We start from the raw sequence: 19,540 nt of genomic DNA on the forward strand, positions 1-19,540 counted from the left end.
ATTGCCCCCAAAGCAAAACATTTACAGGGATGTAAAGCTTGTATAAGCAACGTCAATAAATGTACAAACAACAATGACAATAAATATGCAAATAATTAATCTATGTTAGAAATTATGCTCACAGAAATCTTCCTTTGTATAAAAACAATTTTGAATTAATAAAGTTCTTACAAATATCTTAAATTTTTTCAGCTCCAGACTCTTAACTGACTCTGGTAGATTATTAAATAGCTTTACAGATGTGTGTTTGGAGCTGTTTAGAGTTTTGGTATATGAGTTTCTTACATCATTACAGTGTCATGTGTTATAACTACATACATCAGAATTCAGATCAAAACTAGACAAGTTCTTTTTAATGTACAAGAGACATTGAAATATGTATATACATGGAAAGGTCATAATACTAAGTTTAATAAATAATTCTCTACAGTGAGTTCTAGAAGGTACTTTACATATCAGTCTGACAGCTTTATTCTGAGCTGTAAATAAGCATTTTGAGTAGCAATTATTTCCCCACAAGATTGTCCCATACCTCATATGAGAGTGAATATAACTATAATAGACAGAAAGCAAAATTTTCTCGTCTACTGTTGCTTGTAATTTTCTGAGCATAAATATTCCTTTAGAAATTTTTGGTGTTAAATAATTCACATGTGCCTGCCAGCCTAAATTATTTTGCAAAACAATGCCAAGAAACTTTACAGGAACTGTCTCTAAGGTGATTCTATTGTTATAAGAAATGTTTAATTCCTTTGTTTTATTTATGTCCATAGACAGGCTTTTGGCATTGCACCAGTCAGAAGGTATATCTACCTTGAGTGAGGTAGAGTTACTTACGTTATTGTTCGTAGGCACTGTAACACTTAAACTGATATCATCTGCATACAACTAACAGTTTGTAGTATCATCTATTACATTGCTAGGTAGGTCATTCATATATAATATGAACAAGAGAGGGGCCCAAGATTGACCCTTGAGGAACACCATGGTTAACAGCTAAGAAACTAGAATATTGGTTATTGAAGTAAACAGTTTGAGATCTATTATATAAGTATGACTGAATAATTTTAACAGCAAAGACTGAGAAACCTACAGTTTTTTAATTTCAGCAGCAGAGTGTTGTGGCACACAGTGTCAAACACTTTTGGTCAATCAAAAAACTCTGTACTTACAATAAATTTTTCTTCTTTTGCTTCAAGACAGTTACACATGTAGCTTATAACAGCATCACATGTTGATAGATTTTTCCTAAACCCAAACTGGCTATTTGAAAGTAATTGATGAGAATCTAGAAAATTGATTACTTGAACACTCATTAGTTTCTCAATGACCTTGGATAAAAGTGGTACAAGAGAAACTGGCCTATAATTGCTAGGCAAATTATTGTCACCTTTTTTTGGACTGGGATTACTTTGGCTACTTTTAATTTTTCAGGGAAACAACTTTCATCAAAAAGCAGTAGTTTATGATGCGACAGAGGACCTCTGCTATATTATGAATACTAAGTTTCAATATTTTAGAGCTGATATTGCAAATATCCAGTGAATCACTTTTGCTAAGAGAAAGAATGACAGAGTGTACATCTTCTACACAAATGTGTTCAAAAATAAAACACATTTTCCATAGCATTTTGGTTTTTATAGGCAACATCCAAATAGTAGCTAGGTTCATGTTTACTATCAGGTATCTTAGTAACTACACTATCTACAATGTTTACAAAATAATTATTAAAACTATCAGAAGTAATTTTGGATCTAGATACAAATTCTTTGCTACCCAATGCTAGATTCTCATTAATGATTTTCTACATTTCTTTTGGTTTATTAATAGCTTGTGCAACCACTTTGCAATTATATTCTAATTTAGTTTTCTTAATACCCATTCTGTACTGATATTTGCATTCTTTATATCTTACTTTGGCATGCAGACAAGATGAATTCTTTGCTAGGTAGTAGAAATTGTTGCATTGATCTTTAAGGTTTCGTAGTTTGTGTGTGCCACTTATTTTTATTGATAGTCAATACCCTGCTCATTTTAACACGTTTGTTCTTTAGTGGCAGGCCAATGTTAACTGCCCACATGAATAATTCAAGAAAGTTGTTGAACTGGTTTTCTGCTCCAGTGTTATCGTACACACACAACCAATTAATTTCTCTGAGACATTTTAGAAAAACAGATATATTACAGGCACAAATTGTACATTGTGTCTTATGAATCACAGAAGGCTTGGAGACACTAAAAATCATTGCATCCATGTTTACATGAATAATAATTCCATGATGATCAGAAAGAAGAGTGTCAATCACATTTGTATCGTATTTTGAAGAATGAAAAGTTGTAACAATATTGTCTACACTAGTACCCATGTTTACACTACCAGGTCTGGTGATTACATTCTTCAGCATGTATTCATCCCGTAGCTTTTAACTAAGCTATTTATTTCCAAGTTGTCAGAAGTACTCGAGTTGAAATTAATATTAAAATCAGCCATTAGAATTACATTAACTTTCATTAAAAACAATGTCTTTAATAAGATGTCCAACCTTTCCAAAAATTCTCTCTTATTTTCCAATACTGGGTTTCTGTAAATACAGATAAAGGCTGTTCCATAAGTCACAATGTAACAGGCAGATATTTCAAAACTTTCCTCCACAGATAAATTTGTTACATTAGGTAATGGCTCAAAAACAAGGTGGTTCTTGAAGAAGTTTCAAGGTGGTTCTTAATTAAAATGGCAGGGCCACCTCGTTTCTTATCTTTACGGCAAAAGTAAGAGGCTACTTTAAAATCTGGAATGCCTGTCAAGTTGATGCCATCAGGGTTCATCCAATGTTCAGCTGAACCAAGGACTTCTATTTGCTTTTCCTCGATCAGAACATGCAATGCATCTGTTTTATCTAATAAGCCCTATATGTTAAGAAACATAATCTTAGTAGTATAGTTAGGTATAATGTTATTAGATTTGGAGATACTGCCTGCTCAACTATTTATTTGCTGTTTTTTAGTATGGGTTAGGCCCTGGTCAATAGGAAGTGACCAAGCCTGGTCTGGACTTGGCTTGGTCAGTGGCTCACGTTTCCCTGGTTCTTTAAACCTGCTTTCATTTACACCACAAATGATTCTTGTTACCAGCTTTTGCATGCTAAAAACTTTTGCTCGGTTTGATTAGTTAACCCAGAATATGGTCCCACGTGACATAACAGAATGAAAGTAAGCAAAGTATGCAGGTTTTTTTTAATATTTATATCTCCCACATCTGACCTTGTTCTCACTGCAAATACAAATTTGTTTAGGCACTTTGGCAATTCTGTGGTATGTCCTTTCCAACTGAATTTATTATCTAGTTGTAATCTCAGAAATTTAACTCTATCAACCTCTTCAATCTGCATGTCTTCACATGTTATACACATGCTGGAAGGAAATCTCTCTCAGGTTCTGAACTGCACATGGTGGGTCTTCTCAAAGTTTATTGACAGTGACTTAGCTTTAAACCATTTATTAAATGAAAATTTGATTAGCAGCTATTTCTAAATCTGTACTTGACCTGCTACTTACTGCAAAGTTTGTATCATGTGCAAACAAAACAAACTTAGCATCTGGCAATGTAACAGACGAGAGGTCATTTTGGAGCCTAACGGGTTGGCAATCCAGTTAATACCCGGATCCTGAGGAAATTTGCTGCGATTTACAATTTTTTAATAAATTTACTAATCCACTTACCTCTTTAGGCAGTATATCAGTTTAACTTTCCATCCTTCCTCTTTATGAATATGTATACATTTAGCACAAATAAAGTATACACGGATTTCTAGATATTACTCTAAAGATACTATTTTTTAGCATTTCATTTTTTCCCGAATTGGACAAAATTTTCGTACGCCGTAGGGAATGGTAGGCTATTGATTTAAAATCACTTGTCAGTGGGAAATACTAAATGCTTCATTTATAGGTAAAGTGTTTTATTGTGAACATTTTTTTCTCATTTTTACAAATTAGAGAACTTTACTTGGGTATGAAATCTTTCAAAACACTTGGGAACACAAAGGCCTCTGTTACATGGCCTACAGTAGTATCTGGTCTCTTTCCTCACTACCTTTCCAGCAGCTTTCCCTTTCCCAATAGACCTTGCATCTTCGAACTGGGTTTGTTTTCTTTTCTGTTGGTGGCAGTTTCTCAGGAAAATGACGTGCTGTTAGTCTGTTTCCACTTGCAACTCCAGAAGCTGAATGTGTGTTTGTATTTAGTTCCACTCTTCCTTTTTTAACCAATTGCTTTGCTAATTTACAGATAAAATCTGCAAATGCACACTTTTTTGATATTTTGATATTGTGAATAATGTTGGCATTCACAACTGCCCTCATAAAAATATGGAAGAAAATCTTTTTCCACCATTTTACAGTCTTTAGCTGGAAGGGATAAAAACTAATCATGCTGGTCTCCTCCATCAACAGCTGTTTTAGACAAGTTGTAGTCTAGTACAATGTCTGGCTTTACTACCGTAACATATCCACTCCTGGATTTTACACTGACATGTGAGGCAATCATCTTATGCTGTGTTGACAACATGTGTATATCACATTTGTCTTTCCTTTTCAAGCAGAAAAGGTGTCCTTTGTGATGAAATGTCATTTCCACTTTCTTTAGTTTTTGATTTATTAGGTTTCTAGGCAACCTGGTCCTGTTCTTCATCACAGTTGCAACTCCCAATGTATTTCTTTCCCATAGTTCTTAAAGGGCTGCAGGACTTGTATAAAATCTGTCCATGTATACCACATGACCTTTTCCCAAGTAAGAGGAACATAGCCTCAGCAGCAGGGATTTGACAGAATTGTTAATGTTTCCTTTTCCTCTAGTATAAACTTCAACATTGAACACGTAACCTGTTTGAGCATCACTTACAACATACAGTTTTATCCCATATTTCCCTGGTTTGTCTTTCTTATAAACACGGAATCCAGTTCTTCCTCAAAAAGAACATATTGCTTCATCCACAGTTAGATATCGTGATGGATAAAAGACTTTTCTGCATCTTTCTGTGAAAAAGTACCAAACAGGTTTTATTTTATGGAGAGGGTCATGGCCTAGTTCTTGTTGAGGTATCCATAGTGTATTATTGTTCACATGCAGCATCCAATATGGCAAAAAATCTGTCTCGTGACATTAGCTGAGAAGCAAATGATGAGGCAAGCACAGGGTCTTCAGTCCAATAAACCCTTAGATTAGGTTTCCTTAAAACACACACATACAAAATGATTGCAAAAAATTGATATACTTCGTGTGTCCTCACTGATCTCCATTTCTTCCATAAAGATTTTGGTTTTATTCTGTTCTGACGGCTCAGTTTAGAAGTAGTATCAATAGCATATACATTTGTCTCTGACTTTACTTTTAGAAACATGTTATGATCAAAACATTGCAACAAACAAACTAGTTCTATTGATAATGTATCTACAGGAACCTGAATTCCACTTGTTTCTTCAGAGGTAATTCAGGGAATGCATAAAAATGACACCTTTCATTACGAATGGCAGGCTGTTGAACTGTACGACAAACCTGACTAACAGAAACTTGCGCATTAGCTTCTTCATACTCACTAACACTATTTCTATCAGCTGCACAGGTTTCACTCTCTAGCTCACGTGAGTTATCATTGTCTTCTGAAAAATCACCAATATTGTCTGAAAGATCATCAAGTTCTGAGCCATTGTTCAAGAGTCCTTCATCTCTAAGTTTCACAAGTGATGTCTGTTAGCCATATTCACTATTTATATGTTTTTACACATGGGAAGGATGTACATAATAGCACAACACAGCAGTCAACATAGAACAAAACAACCTTCAACAATATTCCAAGCGCACGTGCAGTTTACATAACACCGGTACCACTCATGAGAGACTGGTGCATGCTAGCCATCAACAATGCACTTACAACAAGCTAAACAATTAGGTTTCGCCACTTACAAATTTAAAACATGTATTTAAATCACAAATAAATAAAACGGAAGTGAAGAATGTACGACATATGTCCGTCGGATTTTATGGTTAAAACACAGTGAACATATCTAGTATGTCCGTCAGCTCCAATGTGTTAATGTACACAAGAAAAAGCAGTGGACCCAAGATGGAACCTCGAGGAGTGCCTCATGTAATTAATTCCCAATTGCACAGGTATTTCACAACGACACTCCTTGCCTCCTATTAATATAATGTAAATGGACAGATAAAAACCTACTCACCAAGAGGTGGCAGGGGAACACACATGCAAAGGATTTAACTTTCACATGCTTTTGGAGCCAGTGGCTCCTTCTTCTGGCGGAAGACTTGAAGGGGAAGGAAGAGAGTGAAGAAAAAGGACTGGAGAGGCTTAGGGGAAGGAGGGCAGTTTAGAAAAGTCACCCAGAACCCTGAGTCAGGGGAGACATACCGGACAGGTTGAGAAGGAAAGACTGATTGTTGGGGACTGCACTGGACAAAATTTGAGAGCTTGAAGATGAAAGAGAAGGTATCATGCAAGACAGAGATTACTACTAAAACACCGTGCATGAGTTAATAAGAGTGAAAAGCTAAGTGCATCATATTTGACAAAGGTGGGAGAGAGGACAGTGAAAAATAGACAAGTCAGAAAATGAAAGATGTAGAAAGCTGAAATGGAGTGAAGAATGGAGTAGATACTGTGAATAAATGCTGAAGTGGAAAGAATTAATGTAAATTAAGGCCAGGTAGGTGGTGAGAACCAAGGACATGTTGTAGTGCTAGTCCTCACCTCCGGAGTTCTGAGAAATTGGTGTCTGGGGGAAGAATCACAATGGCACATGTTGTGAAACAGGCACCGAGGTCATGACTATCATGTTGTTCAGCATGCTCTGCAACAGGATATTAAGTGTTGCCTGTATACACCCTCTGCCTATGCCCACTCATCATGACTGATAACTGGGTGGTAGCCATGCTGAAGTAAAAGGCTGAACAGTATTCACATAACAGTTGATATATGATGTGTCACTTCACAGGTGGCTCTCCCTTTGATAGTACATGTTTTTCCAGTTACAGGGCTGGAATAGATGGAGGTAGGAGGGTGCATAGGACAAGTCTTGCACCAGGGACAGTCACAGGGGTAGGAGCCATAGGGTAGGGAGATGGGTGGACAAGGAGCATAGGGTCTGGCAAGGATATTGCGGAGATTGGGAGGGTGCTGAAAAGCTATTCTAGATGTGGTGAGCAAAATCTCAGATAGATGGATCTCATTTCAAGCCATGATTTTAGGAAGTCATGGCCTTGTCAAAGTAGCTGATTGATTCATTCAAGACCAGGATAATACTGGGTGTCAAGTGGTATGTTCCCAAGTTGTTTTCTGAAGGGATATGCAGTATCAGGATTGGATGTGATGGGTTGGGAAATTTGCTTTTGAACTAGGCTGTTGGGATAATTACATCCAGTGAAGGGTGAAGTGAGGGTGGTGGTGTACTGCTGTAACAAATACGTTTGCCTCAAATGCCCCAAGGCTGTGTGGGAGGGAAAATTTGACATGGAAAGGATGGCAATTGTCAAAATGTAAGTAGTGTTGTTTTTCAGTGGGTTTGATATGGACAGAATGGTGTAGCTGGCTTTCGATGAGGATGAGATCAACATCAAGGAAAGTGGCATGGGATTCAGACTAGGACCATGTGAAATTTAATTGGGAGAAGGTATTTAGAGATTCCGGAATTTTAACAGGTCAGCCTCACTATGAGTCCATACAGCAAAGATGTCATAAATGTATCTAAACCAAACCAGGGGCTGAAGACATGAATCCCAGGAAAGCCCCTGCCAAGCAACCCATGAAAAAGACGGCATAGGAAGGAGACATCCTGGTTCCCATAGCTGTACCCCTGATCTGTTTGTATGTCTACCCCTCAAAGGTGAAGTAATTGTTGGTTGGTAAGTATAAAGTTGATTAAGGTGAGCAAGAAGGATGTCATAGGCTTGAAATCAGATGGGTGTTGGCTGAGGAAATGTTCAGCAGCAGACAGGCCATGTACATGGGGGACGTTAGTATAGAGGGAGATGCCATCAATGGTGACAAGCAAGGTGTGTGGTGGGAATGAGATGATCACAGATCTCAGACGATCTAGGAAATGGTTGGTATCTTTAATGTAGGAGTGAAGTCTTTGTACTATGGGTTGCAGGTGTTGATCAACTAAGGCAGATATAGATTCGGTGGGTGAAGCCAGCAGGTATAGAACCAGGATGACTGGGTTTGTGGATCTTAGGGAGAAGGTAAAAGGTGGTGGTATGGTTTGGGTGGGGCAAGAAGTTCTTTGGACCGAGGTGTGAGGGGCCTGAGGTTTTTAGGAGGGACTGCAGGTCAGTTTGAATCACAGGGATGGGATCTTGGTGGCAGATGCTGTATGTAGAGGTGTCAGACAGCTGTCATAGACCTTCACTGACATACTCCTGTTGGTCAAGCTCCACAGTGGTAGATCCTTAGTCTGTTGGGAGGATAATGATGGAGTCATCAGCTTTTAGGGAATGTAGAGCCCGGAGTTCTGCAGAGGACAGGTTAGGATTATGTTGTAGGGGCTGAGGAAAGGTTGAGAAGCAATACTGGATGTGATGAATTCTTGGAAGGCTTGTAAGGGATGACTTTGTTTCTTGAAATTTGCTTGTCTCTTGGAGTTACTCCCAAAGGCCTAACATTGAAAGTCCCTGTTTCTGGATGTAATCCTACTACACACCAGCCCCTTTAATAGTTTCAAATACAGCATCTCTTGCACTTGCCAGACTAAACTGTGACCTATATGCCTCATCTGCCAATTTCCTGCTCCTCTGTGACTGGACAGTGGGATTTTGGGAGGTGGAAAGAGGATGTAGAGATAAGTCATGGGAAATCTATTTTTGTACAAGGTTGAGAAGGTAATTATGGTCTGCCAAGGCCACAGTGAGACACTGGGTATATTTCAAGAGGGACCACTTGCCACTGCAGATGGGATGGCCATGGGTGGCTACGCTATATGGAAAGGACTTCTAGCTGTGGAATGGGTGGCAGCTGCTGAATTGGACGTATTTCTGGTGGCTGGTAGGTTTGATATGGACAGAGGTACTGATGTAGCCATCTTTGAGATGGAGGTCAACATCAATGATGATGGCTTGTTGGGTTGAGCAGGACCAGGCAAAGTGAATGGGGGACAATCTGTTGAAGCTCTGGAGGAATGTGGATAGGATGTCCTCACCCTCAATCCAGATCACAAAAATGTCATCAATGAATCAGAACTAGGTGTTTGGTGTTTAAGAAGGACTCCCCTAGATGGTCCATGAATAGATTGGCACAGGTTGGTGCCATGCCAGTGCCCATAGCCGTACCCCGGATTTGTTTGTGGGTAAAGTCTTTACAGGAGGAGTAATTGTGAGTGAGGATATATTCGGTCATGGTGACTAGGAAGGAGGTAGCAAGTTTAGAATCCGTCAGGTGCTGGGAAAGATACTGTTCAATAGAGGTAAGGCCATCGGCGTTAGGGATGTTAGTGTGAAGGGACGTGGCATTAACAGTGATGAGCAGGGAACCACATGTGGTAAAGGAACAGGAACTGTTCAGCGTTGGTGAAGGAAATGGTTGGTATCTTTTATATAGGAGGGTAGGTTGCGGATAATAGGCTGAAGGTGTTGGTCTATGAGAGCAGAGATTCTATATGTGGGCGCACAGTAACTGGCCACACTGGGATGTCCTGGGTGGTTGGGTTTATGGACTTCAGGAAGCATGTAGAAGGTCTGAGTGCGGGGAGTGGTAGGGGTGTGGAGAGAGACGGACTCCTAGGAGAGGTTCTGGGATGGGCCTAAGGATTTGAGGAGAGACAGAAGATCCTGCTGGATTTCCGGAATGGGGTCACTGTGGCAGGGTTTATATGTGGACTCTGACAGCTGGAAGAGTCCTTCTGCCAGGTAATCCTTGCGGTTAAAAACAAGGAGGCACTGTCAGCAGGTAGGATTATAAGGTCAGGGTCAGGTTTTAGGTGGTGTATTGCAGTTCTTTCTATGGATGTAAGGTTAGTTTGCATGTCGAAGGATTTGGGGGATATTGGTGAGGCACGGTTCAAGGTTAAGAAATTCTGGAAAATTAACAGGGGGTAATTTGGGAGCAATGGGGTGGATCACAGTTGGATGGAGGAGTGAACTGAGTTAGGCATAGTTCATTATTGGTCTTGGTTGAGTCTGATTGGTAAGGTTGGTAACGAAAAAGTGTTTCCACTGTAGGGACTGGGAGAAGGTGAGAAGATCTTTAACTAGTCCTATATGATTGAATTTGGGAGTTGGCAAAGGTGAGGTCTTTGAAAGGGACTTATATTTCTGCAGCGTTAAGGCTTTTGGAGGAAAGGTTCATGACTATGTTTCAGCTCTGTTTAGGTTCTGGATTCTGTATGGTGGTGAGGGGGAATTTTTGAGGGTGAGGTAAATGTAGTAGGTCTGTGAGACAAGGTTTGTCAGCTATGGGGGAGGTTGTTGCAGAGGTGGTGGATAGTGGTAGCCCAAGGTGGGAGTAGGAGTGAGCAGGGTGAAGAGTTTTTTGAGGTGGAGTTGTGCATGTTGCTCTAGTTCCTGGGGGGCAAGAGTTTCAATGCATGATATGGGATCCAGAAATCTGGGATTGCAAAGCAGGAGAAGTTTACAGATGGAGAGAAGGTATTTCAAGGAGGTTAGGGCTTGATTGATATGGTTTTGTAGAACGTGTTCATGAGGGTTAAGGACTGGCAGGATCTGAACAGACAGAGGTCATTGTGGAAGGAAGAGTGGCAGCTGGAGTTGGGCAATTTGATGGTAATGCCATTTTGGGGGATCCCATGAGCCAAGCAACCGTACAGGAACAGTATGTGGGACTGGGTTCTGGCTAGGGATGAGGGAACATTTCCATACAGATGCAGATGGAAGGGAAAAGAATTCATGGTGGTAGGTAAAAACACACAATAGCACTGAAATAGACCCAAAAAATTCACAAAAATACAATCAAACACATGGGAAAAATCACTAAAAGGATGAAATGGATGAAGTAAGGAGAAACAAGATGACATCTGAGGGAATAGACGGTTAGTGAAAGGCGAAAACCAACTGAAACTGGCATGAAGATACAATGAGATCAAAGAAAAATTAAACAAAAAGATTTAATGTGGGTGCAGCTCAGTTGGTGGATAAGTGTGAAGAAAGGGGGCAGCAGATGTGACTAGATTTGGTGAAGATAGTTTGTGCGAACTGGAGTACAGAGGACAAGGAGTGGGGGTGGGGAGGGATTGATAGGATGAGATAAATGTTCAGGTGGCACATGAAGATACAGGAAATGACATCTGAAAATACATGAATGTGGCACAGGAAGAGTGATATATTTGAAGGTACAGGATTAATGATATCAGTGGGAGTAATGGGGGACATGAGATGCTGCACCAACAATCAGTGCAGTTTTGTAGCCGTCTGCTGTGTGCGGTTGTGATTTTCGATAAGAGTCTGGCTTGTAGGTGTAGTGCAGTGCAGTTTGTAAGGCAACAAGAGAAACACAGGAATGAAGAGAAAGAAGGATGGACACTGAGTACAGTAATGCATTAGAAAATAGTAATAAAGGAAAACAGCATTGGGTTATGGGATGGAAGAAACGCCATCAGACAAAATCAAACAGTGGAAAATCCAGGATGGAAAGTAACAATATTATGGAAAGGATAGTTGCTATTCACTATATAGAGGAGATGCTGCATCACAGATAGCAAGTTTTTTATATTAAAATAAAAAGGAAGTCCCTTGACTGCCTGTCAGATGATAAACATAAGGAATATAACACGTTATCAAGTCTTGGAAGTCAGTGCATTGCTGTTCTCCACATCCCCACCCTACACCCATTCCCCACTCTTGTGCCACCCCTCCTCTCTTTCCATTTCTCCTGGCACACACCACTGACGTGCTTTTTCCTAGCTGCATTCAATACTGTTCCTCCCTCTTACCACAGTGTAATTTTAGCAATAGAAATGAATGAATAAAAGAAATACAGAAACATGGTTATGGAGAAAGTTTGAGTAAATTAAATCCGATGCTATAAGAAAAACTGTTACAGGGGCACAAATTTTATAATCTAACAATTAGCATAAGTATATGCAAGGGCATTTATCTGAAACAATGTGTGTCAGTTTCAGATCAATTTTGTACATTTCATGTTGTTGTTGTTGTTGTTGTTGTTGTTGTTGTCTTCAGTCCAAAGGCCAGTTTGATGCAGCTCTGTATGCTACTCTATCCTGTGCAAGCCTGTTCATCTCCAATTAACTACTGCAACCTCCATCCCCCCTGAATCTGCTTACTGTACTCATCTCTTGGTCTACCTCTACGATTTTTACTACCCATGCTTCTCTACAGTACTAAACTGGTGACCCCTTGATGCCTCAGAATGTGTCCTACCAACTGATCCCTTCTTCTAGTCAGGTTGTACCACAAATTTCTCTTCTCCTCAATTCTATTCAGTACCTCTTCATTAGTTATATGATCTCCCCATCTAATCTTCAGCATTTTTCTGTAGCACCACATCTCAAAAACTTCTCTTCTCTTCTTGTCTAAACTGTTCATCATCCATGTTTCACTTCCGTAATGGCTACACTCCATACAAATACTTTCACAAAGGGCTTCCTGACACTTAAATCTATACTTGATGTTAACAAATTTCTCTTCTTCAGAAACGCTTTTCTTGCCACTGCCAGTCTACATTTATATCCTCCCTACTTTAACCATCATTAGTTATTTTGCTTTCCAGATAGTAAAACTCATCTACTACTTTAAGTGTCTCCTGATCTAATTCCCTCAGGATTACTTGATTTAATTTGACTACATTTCATTATCCTCATTTTGCTTTTGTTGACATTCATCTTATATCCTCCTTTCAAGACACTGTCAATGCCATTCAACTGCTCTTCCAAGTCCTTTGCTGTCTCTGACAGAATTACAATGTCAATGGCAAACTTCAAAGTTTTTATTTCTTCTCCTAGGACTTTAATTCATACTCCAAATTTTACTTTTGTGTCCTTTACTGCTTGCTCAATATACACTCCTGGAAATGGAAAAAAGAACACATTGACACCGGTGTGTCAGACCCACCATACTTGCTCCGGACACTCCGAGAGGGCTGTACAAGCAATGATCACACGCACGGCACAGCGGACACACCAGGAACCGCGGTGTTGGCCGTCGAATGGCGCTAGCTGCGCAGCATTTGTGCACCGCCGCCGTCAGTGTCAGCCAGTTTGCCGTGGCATACGGAGCTCCATCGCAGTATTTAACACTGGTAGCATGCTGCGACAGCGTGGACGTGAACCGTATGTGCAGCTGACGGACTTTGAGCGAGGGCGTATAGTGGGCATTCGGGAGGCCGGGTGGACGTACCGCGGAACTGTTCAACACGTGGGGCGTGAGGTCTCCACAGTACATCGATGTTGTTGCCAGTGGTCGGTGGAAGGTGCACGTGCCCGTCGACCTGGGACCGGACCGCAGCGACGCACGGATGCACGCCAAGACCGTAGGATCCTACGCAGTGCCGTAGGAGACCGCACCGCCACTTCCCAGCAAATTAGGGACACTGTTGCTCCTGGGGTATCGGCGAGGACCATTCGCAACCGTCTCCATGAAGCTGGGCTACGGTCCCGCACACCGTTAGGCCGTCTTCCGCTCACGCCCCAACATCATACAGCCCGCCTCCAGTGGTGTCGCGACAGGTGTGAATGGAGGGACGAATGGAGACGTGTCGTCTTCAGCGATGAGAGTCGCTTCTGCCTTGGTGCCAATGATGGTCGTATGCGTGTTTGGCGCCGTGCAGGTGAGCGCCACTATCAGGACTGCATACGACCGAGGCACACAGGGCCAACACCCAGCATCATGGTGTGGGGAGCGATCTCCTACACTGGCCGTACACCACTGGTGATCGTCGAGGGGACACTGAATAGTGCACGGTACATCCAAACCGTCATCGAACCCATCGTTCTACCATTCCTAGACCGGCAAGGGAACTTGCTGTTCCAACAGGACAATGCACGTCCGCATGTATCCAGTGCCACCCAACGTGCTCTAGAAGGTGTATGTCAACTACCCTGGCCAGCAAGATCTCCGGATCTGTCCCCCATTGAGCATGTTTGGGACTGGATGAAGCGTCGTCTCACGCGGTCTGCACGTCCAGCACGAACGCTGGTCCAACTGAGGCGCCAGGTGGAAATGGCATGGCAAGCCATTCCACAGGACTACATCCAGCATCTCTACGATCGTCTCCATGGGAGAATAGCAGCCTGCATTGCTGCGAAAGGTGGATATACACTGTACTAGTGCCGACATTGTGCATGCTCTGTTGCCTGTGTCTATGTGCCTGTGGTTCTGTCAGTGTGATCATGTGATGTATCTGACCCCAGGAATGTGTCAATAAAGTACAATGAATTCACGGTGTTCTTATTTCAATTTCCAGGAGTGTACATATTAAATAACATCAGGGATAGGCAACAACCCTGTCTCACCCCCTTCTCAAGCACTGCTTCCCCTTCGCTTCGTGCCCTTAACTGTTATAACTGCTATCTGGTTTCTGTACAGATTGTAAACAGCCTTTCGTTCCCTTTATTTTATCCCATCAACACTGTCAAAAGCTTTCTCTAAGTCTACAAATGCTATAAATGTAGGTTTGCCTTTCCTTAACCTATATCTTATGGGAAGTTGTAGGGTCAGTATTGCCTCACCTGTTCCTGCATTTCTCCTGAATCCAAACTGATCGTCCCCGAGGTCTGCTTCTAACAGTTTTCCCATTCTTCTGTAAAGGATTCATGTTCGTATTCATAACTTCATTTCATCATAACACATAAAAAAAAAATAGCTTCCAGATACACTTTCCAGCCTTATCCAAAAGTGGTGAGTGAAGGTTTCTAATTTACAACAAAAATCTTCAATTTGGTGTACAACTGTCCTTAACAGGTATCATGGTACATGTAAGTGTCATTATACCTATGAAGCGTAAAAAGTTAGTAATTAACTACACTGTAAAACAGGGTATGAAGTATTTAATGGATGTTAGCCGAACTTAATAATATGACCAAAAATACACTCTCATTTGAAATATAGTTACTTTTTTGACTTCAGCCTGGTGAAAGCATTGGTTTATAACTAAAAAACTATTACATTCTGATGTAACTGCTGAACTTACCTATAGAATTCCCACAAATCTTGCCAATCTCTGCCCACTTTGCTTTCACACAGTCATGGAAATAATCTTCAAATTTATCTCTAAGATGTTGTCGTTTCTCCATGCCAACCAAAGAAAAGAAAGCAAAGAAATCAACAGGGAAGTTCTCGTTAGCCAGATGATGACATAACTTTCTAACAAACTGCACACAGACATTCTCATTTTCATCCTGTAACGTAAAGTGATACTTGCTAAAATTACTTATTATATTAGACTAATTTATAGCTTCACAGAAAAAATTCGCATTTCAAATGTAAGTATCAACATTGATCATCTCAATGGCAAGCAATATGGATCCTGAAAACAAAAACAAAATTACCGCAGGTTAGAGTCTACCTTCCTGTGGAGATCAACATCACTTAAAATAAAACACTAGTGCACCCGAATAGAGTTTGGGGAGGGTATGGAATGTGAGACAGAAGAAGAAATAATCATATCACTCACCAGAAACAATTAGGGGATCCAGTGAAGGCTTGGGAAACTGAATATGAATTTCAGCCTATTCTTTACAAACACGTGGCTACTGGCATCGTCACACCATCTGTGTTTGTACGGGGTGACAATTAGAGAACTATATGAAAAAAATGTAACTATGGTGTGCACACACTTTATTCAATATGTAAACATCACTACAGATATTAAGATTTAGGTTATGATATGTTCGATATGCCTGCCATCATTGGCGATGATGTGGCACATACGAGTAGTGAAATTCTGCATGACCAGCTGAAGTGTTGGAACATTGATGCTGTCGATGACCTCCTGAATGGCACTTTGCAGCTCAGCAATGCTTTTGGGGTTACTGATGTACACCTTGTCTTTAATGGAATGGAAATGAAGTCCCATGCTTCTTTACAGAGCGTAGGGGAACGATGCGGGAGACCCGCACCGTCTTACTAGGCAAGGTCCTAATGGAGGTGGTTTGCCGTTGCCTTCCTCCGACCGTAATGGGGATGAATGATAACGATGAAGACGACACAACACCCAGTCATCTCGAGGCAGGAAAAATCCCTGACCCCGCCGGGAATCGAACCCGGGACCCCGTGCTCGGGAAGCGAGAACGCTACCGCGAGGCCACGAGTGGCGGACTTGTCTTTAATACAGCCCCACAAAAAGTAGTCGCAAGTGTTCAGATCCAGAGAATATGGCGGCCAATTGAGGCTCATGCCAGTGGTCTCTGTGTACCCCAGAGCCAGAATATGGCCCCCTGGGGAGCTTCCGGACATAAGAAATTCTCCTGCTTCAATGGGGTCGAGCTCTGTCTTGCATGAACCATATCTTGTCGAAATTGGGGTCACTTTGGATAATGGAGATTAAATCATCTTCCAAAACCTTCACATATTTTGTTTGGTAGTCAATGTGCCATCAAGGAATATCACACTGATTGTTCTGTGACTGGACATTGTTCACCCTCAACAGGTGACTGTGTGGTGTGCAGACATTTCTGTCATGAAATGTAGATTCTCAGTCCCCAAAATGCGCCAATTTTGCTTTTTGATGAACTCATCCAAATCAAACCATGCATGTGCATACTAATTCCATTGCCAGCCATGCAGTTTGAACGTCCTAAAGCAAACTGTTTAAAAGTTAAGACAATTTTATTTCATATAGTTCAATAATTGTCACCCTGTATGTGACTTCACGGACAACACTAAAATGAATTTTGTTTCATCTGTTGATAATATATTAAACAAATTCCTAACTTATCTGAATGTTGACTGCATCGTGGATTTAGAAAAGTGTTGTGTGGAGTAACTGTTGGAACAGATTGTGGACAAAAATGAAGCTCTTCACCCTTATAGTTCAAGGAATCAACTATCCTTACCTGCCTGTTAGTCAGTATAGTAGGAGATATACCCTGTAATTTTCCGTGTGAAATACAATTTCCAATATCACTCATAAATCTTACAGCAGCCTTGATTCAATACCCAGTCACAGGTTTCTGCACTATGAATACTGAGCTACAGCACTATAGTGTCTGAAAAGCTAAGGTACAGTCAATGACACAAAACTGGACTTTTCCATTTATAAACTAACAACCACAAAACATTGTAGAATAATGAATAGCCAGAGTATTATCATTTCGCTGTGGGATGTCTAGTTGTAAAAACACTGGAAATTAATGACGGCAAATTTGCTCTTATTCATTATTTGTTTCTGTATCAGTTTCACACAATTTTCAGGATTTTTGCCTCCATCTTTGCACATCTGCTCTGAATTAATATTTGTATAATACAGATAAGTGTCCATAGATACACTGTGTTATGAAGTCGTTAGTGTGTGATAGTTTTCTGATGATTCAGTTAAGCTCACTTTATAGTTAATTTTTAAGCAAGCTTAAAATTAAGATTTCTATTGTATTAAAATTGTAAGTGAAAGATGGGACTGGAATTGTCAGGTAAATGATGAGATGTGGACAACATTGTGAATATAGCTGATTCGTGTAGTAAATGATTGTTAATATTATTTACAATAATGAGGGAGAGGCTTTACTTAGCCCTTCTAGTGACTCGATTACTCAAACATTTAAGTAAAGCTTATCTCCAGGCCACTTCCCAAAAGCATTAACCCATTAACATTCATTCTAAGGTGTATCCTGGCTCCCCTGGGAGAAAGAGGCAAAGCTTGTCGCAACAGCCAGTGCACTGTGAGCCAATCGCAGCTTCAGCTGCCAGAATCCTCTACTCAGAGGCCAAGTTAAAGTGTGTGATCTGTATGCATAAGAGCAATGATGTATCAGTGTGCTCGTAAACTGCACTCTGGTTCAAGTCAAACAGTGGGCACTTGAATGGTCTCTATATAAGTACTCGCCATGAATGCCAATGTAGGACTCAGCTGTAGAACTTAACATCTGAAAACAAAGAAACATGTACATTTGTCTGCTAGCAGAAGTTGGTTCACGGCAGAATTCCAGAAACAATAATGTAGCTGTTTCAAGTGCGACGTGTTTCGAACTATGGTTGCATAAGATAGCAGCAGAGGTTGGGCCTGAAGAACTCTATGACGTTGCCAACACCAGCAAGCAATTGCACAGTAGCCATTACCAAATGTTTTGTGCACTCCACTTTGCATTGTATTGTGCATAGGTTGTTATTTTCTTTTCTTGTTTTGAAACAAGCAAAAAGACTAATCTTGATCCTTCACATGGTTCGAGTTCAACTCTCACAACACCAGAAGGGATCAGCAACATGTGTCAATTCTGCTTCTGCAGGAACACATTTCTTTATATTCGCAGCCACCTGTTATGTTGTATTGTTTGCACCACAGTGACCACATCGAGAATCTTCCCATAAAGTGCAAATAGAGCCACTTTTGGCTCCGCTTCCAACTCTTCATATCCTGTCAGTTCTATCTGTAGCATTCTCAACTATGGGTCACACAGCTCACAAACAGGCTCAGGAATATACTAATCAGACCTTATATGCCACAGATTCTTCTGCAAATTTTGTAATAATTGAAAAGGGTGGGGAAAAAAATAATTATGAGGAACACCTTAAATCAGATAAGTACTCTGTCCACCAGCAAAAAATGACATTGCTTCTCAAGAGAAACAATCAGTTGCTGAAAGCTTAACTAGATCCAAAAGAAGAAAACAAGCAGACCATTTTGGAAAAAGCTGTTGAAGTCATTGCAAAATGAAGTTTGTCAGCAGACAGCTCTAATTATACAGAATAAATATTTATCCTCTTTTATTATTATTTTATTATCTGTAACTTTTTTTGTAATCAATTTCATATTTAGGTATGTTAGTGAGGCAAACTTCTAAATTTATATGTCTAACGCTCCATAAAAAGAATAGATGTTTATTTTGCCAAAAACTCAAAACCATGCTGACATCTGCACCCTGCTTCATGCCCTTTTCTCCCAATTGCCCCTTGGTTGTGGAAGCCGATGTGTCCACCTACGATATTGGAGTGGTCTTGGAACACAGGGACGGGGTTGGTTCCAAACAGTGTACCGCATATGCATCCAAGGCCCTGATCCCAGGATAGCCCAACTGTTCCCAGATAGAAAAAGACACCTTGACAATAGTGTTCGCAGTCAAGAAATTTCATGTCTACCTCTTTGAAATGCAGTTCTCTCTAATTACAGATCATGAAATATTACCGTATCTCATTGCCCTATCAGAACCCCTCGGAGAGCATTAAAGATAAACACCAGTCCTAATTGCCTGATTGTAAAGTGACCTGTTTCCAAATTACATACAAAAATAACCACTATTTCAGTATACATATAATTCGAAAATGATGCTTTGCTGAGTAACATTGTTCTTATGTGAAACACAATATAAATGTGAAATTAATACTGTAACTAATCGAAAGAAATGTAGCACAT

General features: G+C 40.5%; 1 protein-coding gene across 1 annotated transcript in view; it reads right to left on the bottom strand.

Moving 5' to 3' along the window:
• The window catches only part of LOC126093962 (uncharacterized), a 127,643-nt gene that overhangs the window by 29,034 nt on the left and 79,069 nt on the right, over positions 1–19,540 (bottom strand). Inside the window, exon 5 of the mRNA XM_049908760.1 lies at positions 15,167–15,374. Coding sequence (XP_049764717.1) covers positions 15,167–15,374 — 208 coding nt within the window. The remainder of the gene's footprint in view (positions 1–15,166; positions 15,375–19,540) is intronic.

The sequence above is a fragment of the Schistocerca cancellata genome, chromosome 1, assembly GCF_023864275.1.
Source record: "Schistocerca cancellata isolate TAMUIC-IGC-003103 chromosome 1, iqSchCanc2.1, whole genome shotgun sequence".
In the NCBI taxonomy this organism is placed as follows: Eukaryota; Metazoa; Arthropoda; class Insecta; order Orthoptera; family Acrididae; genus Schistocerca; species Schistocerca cancellata.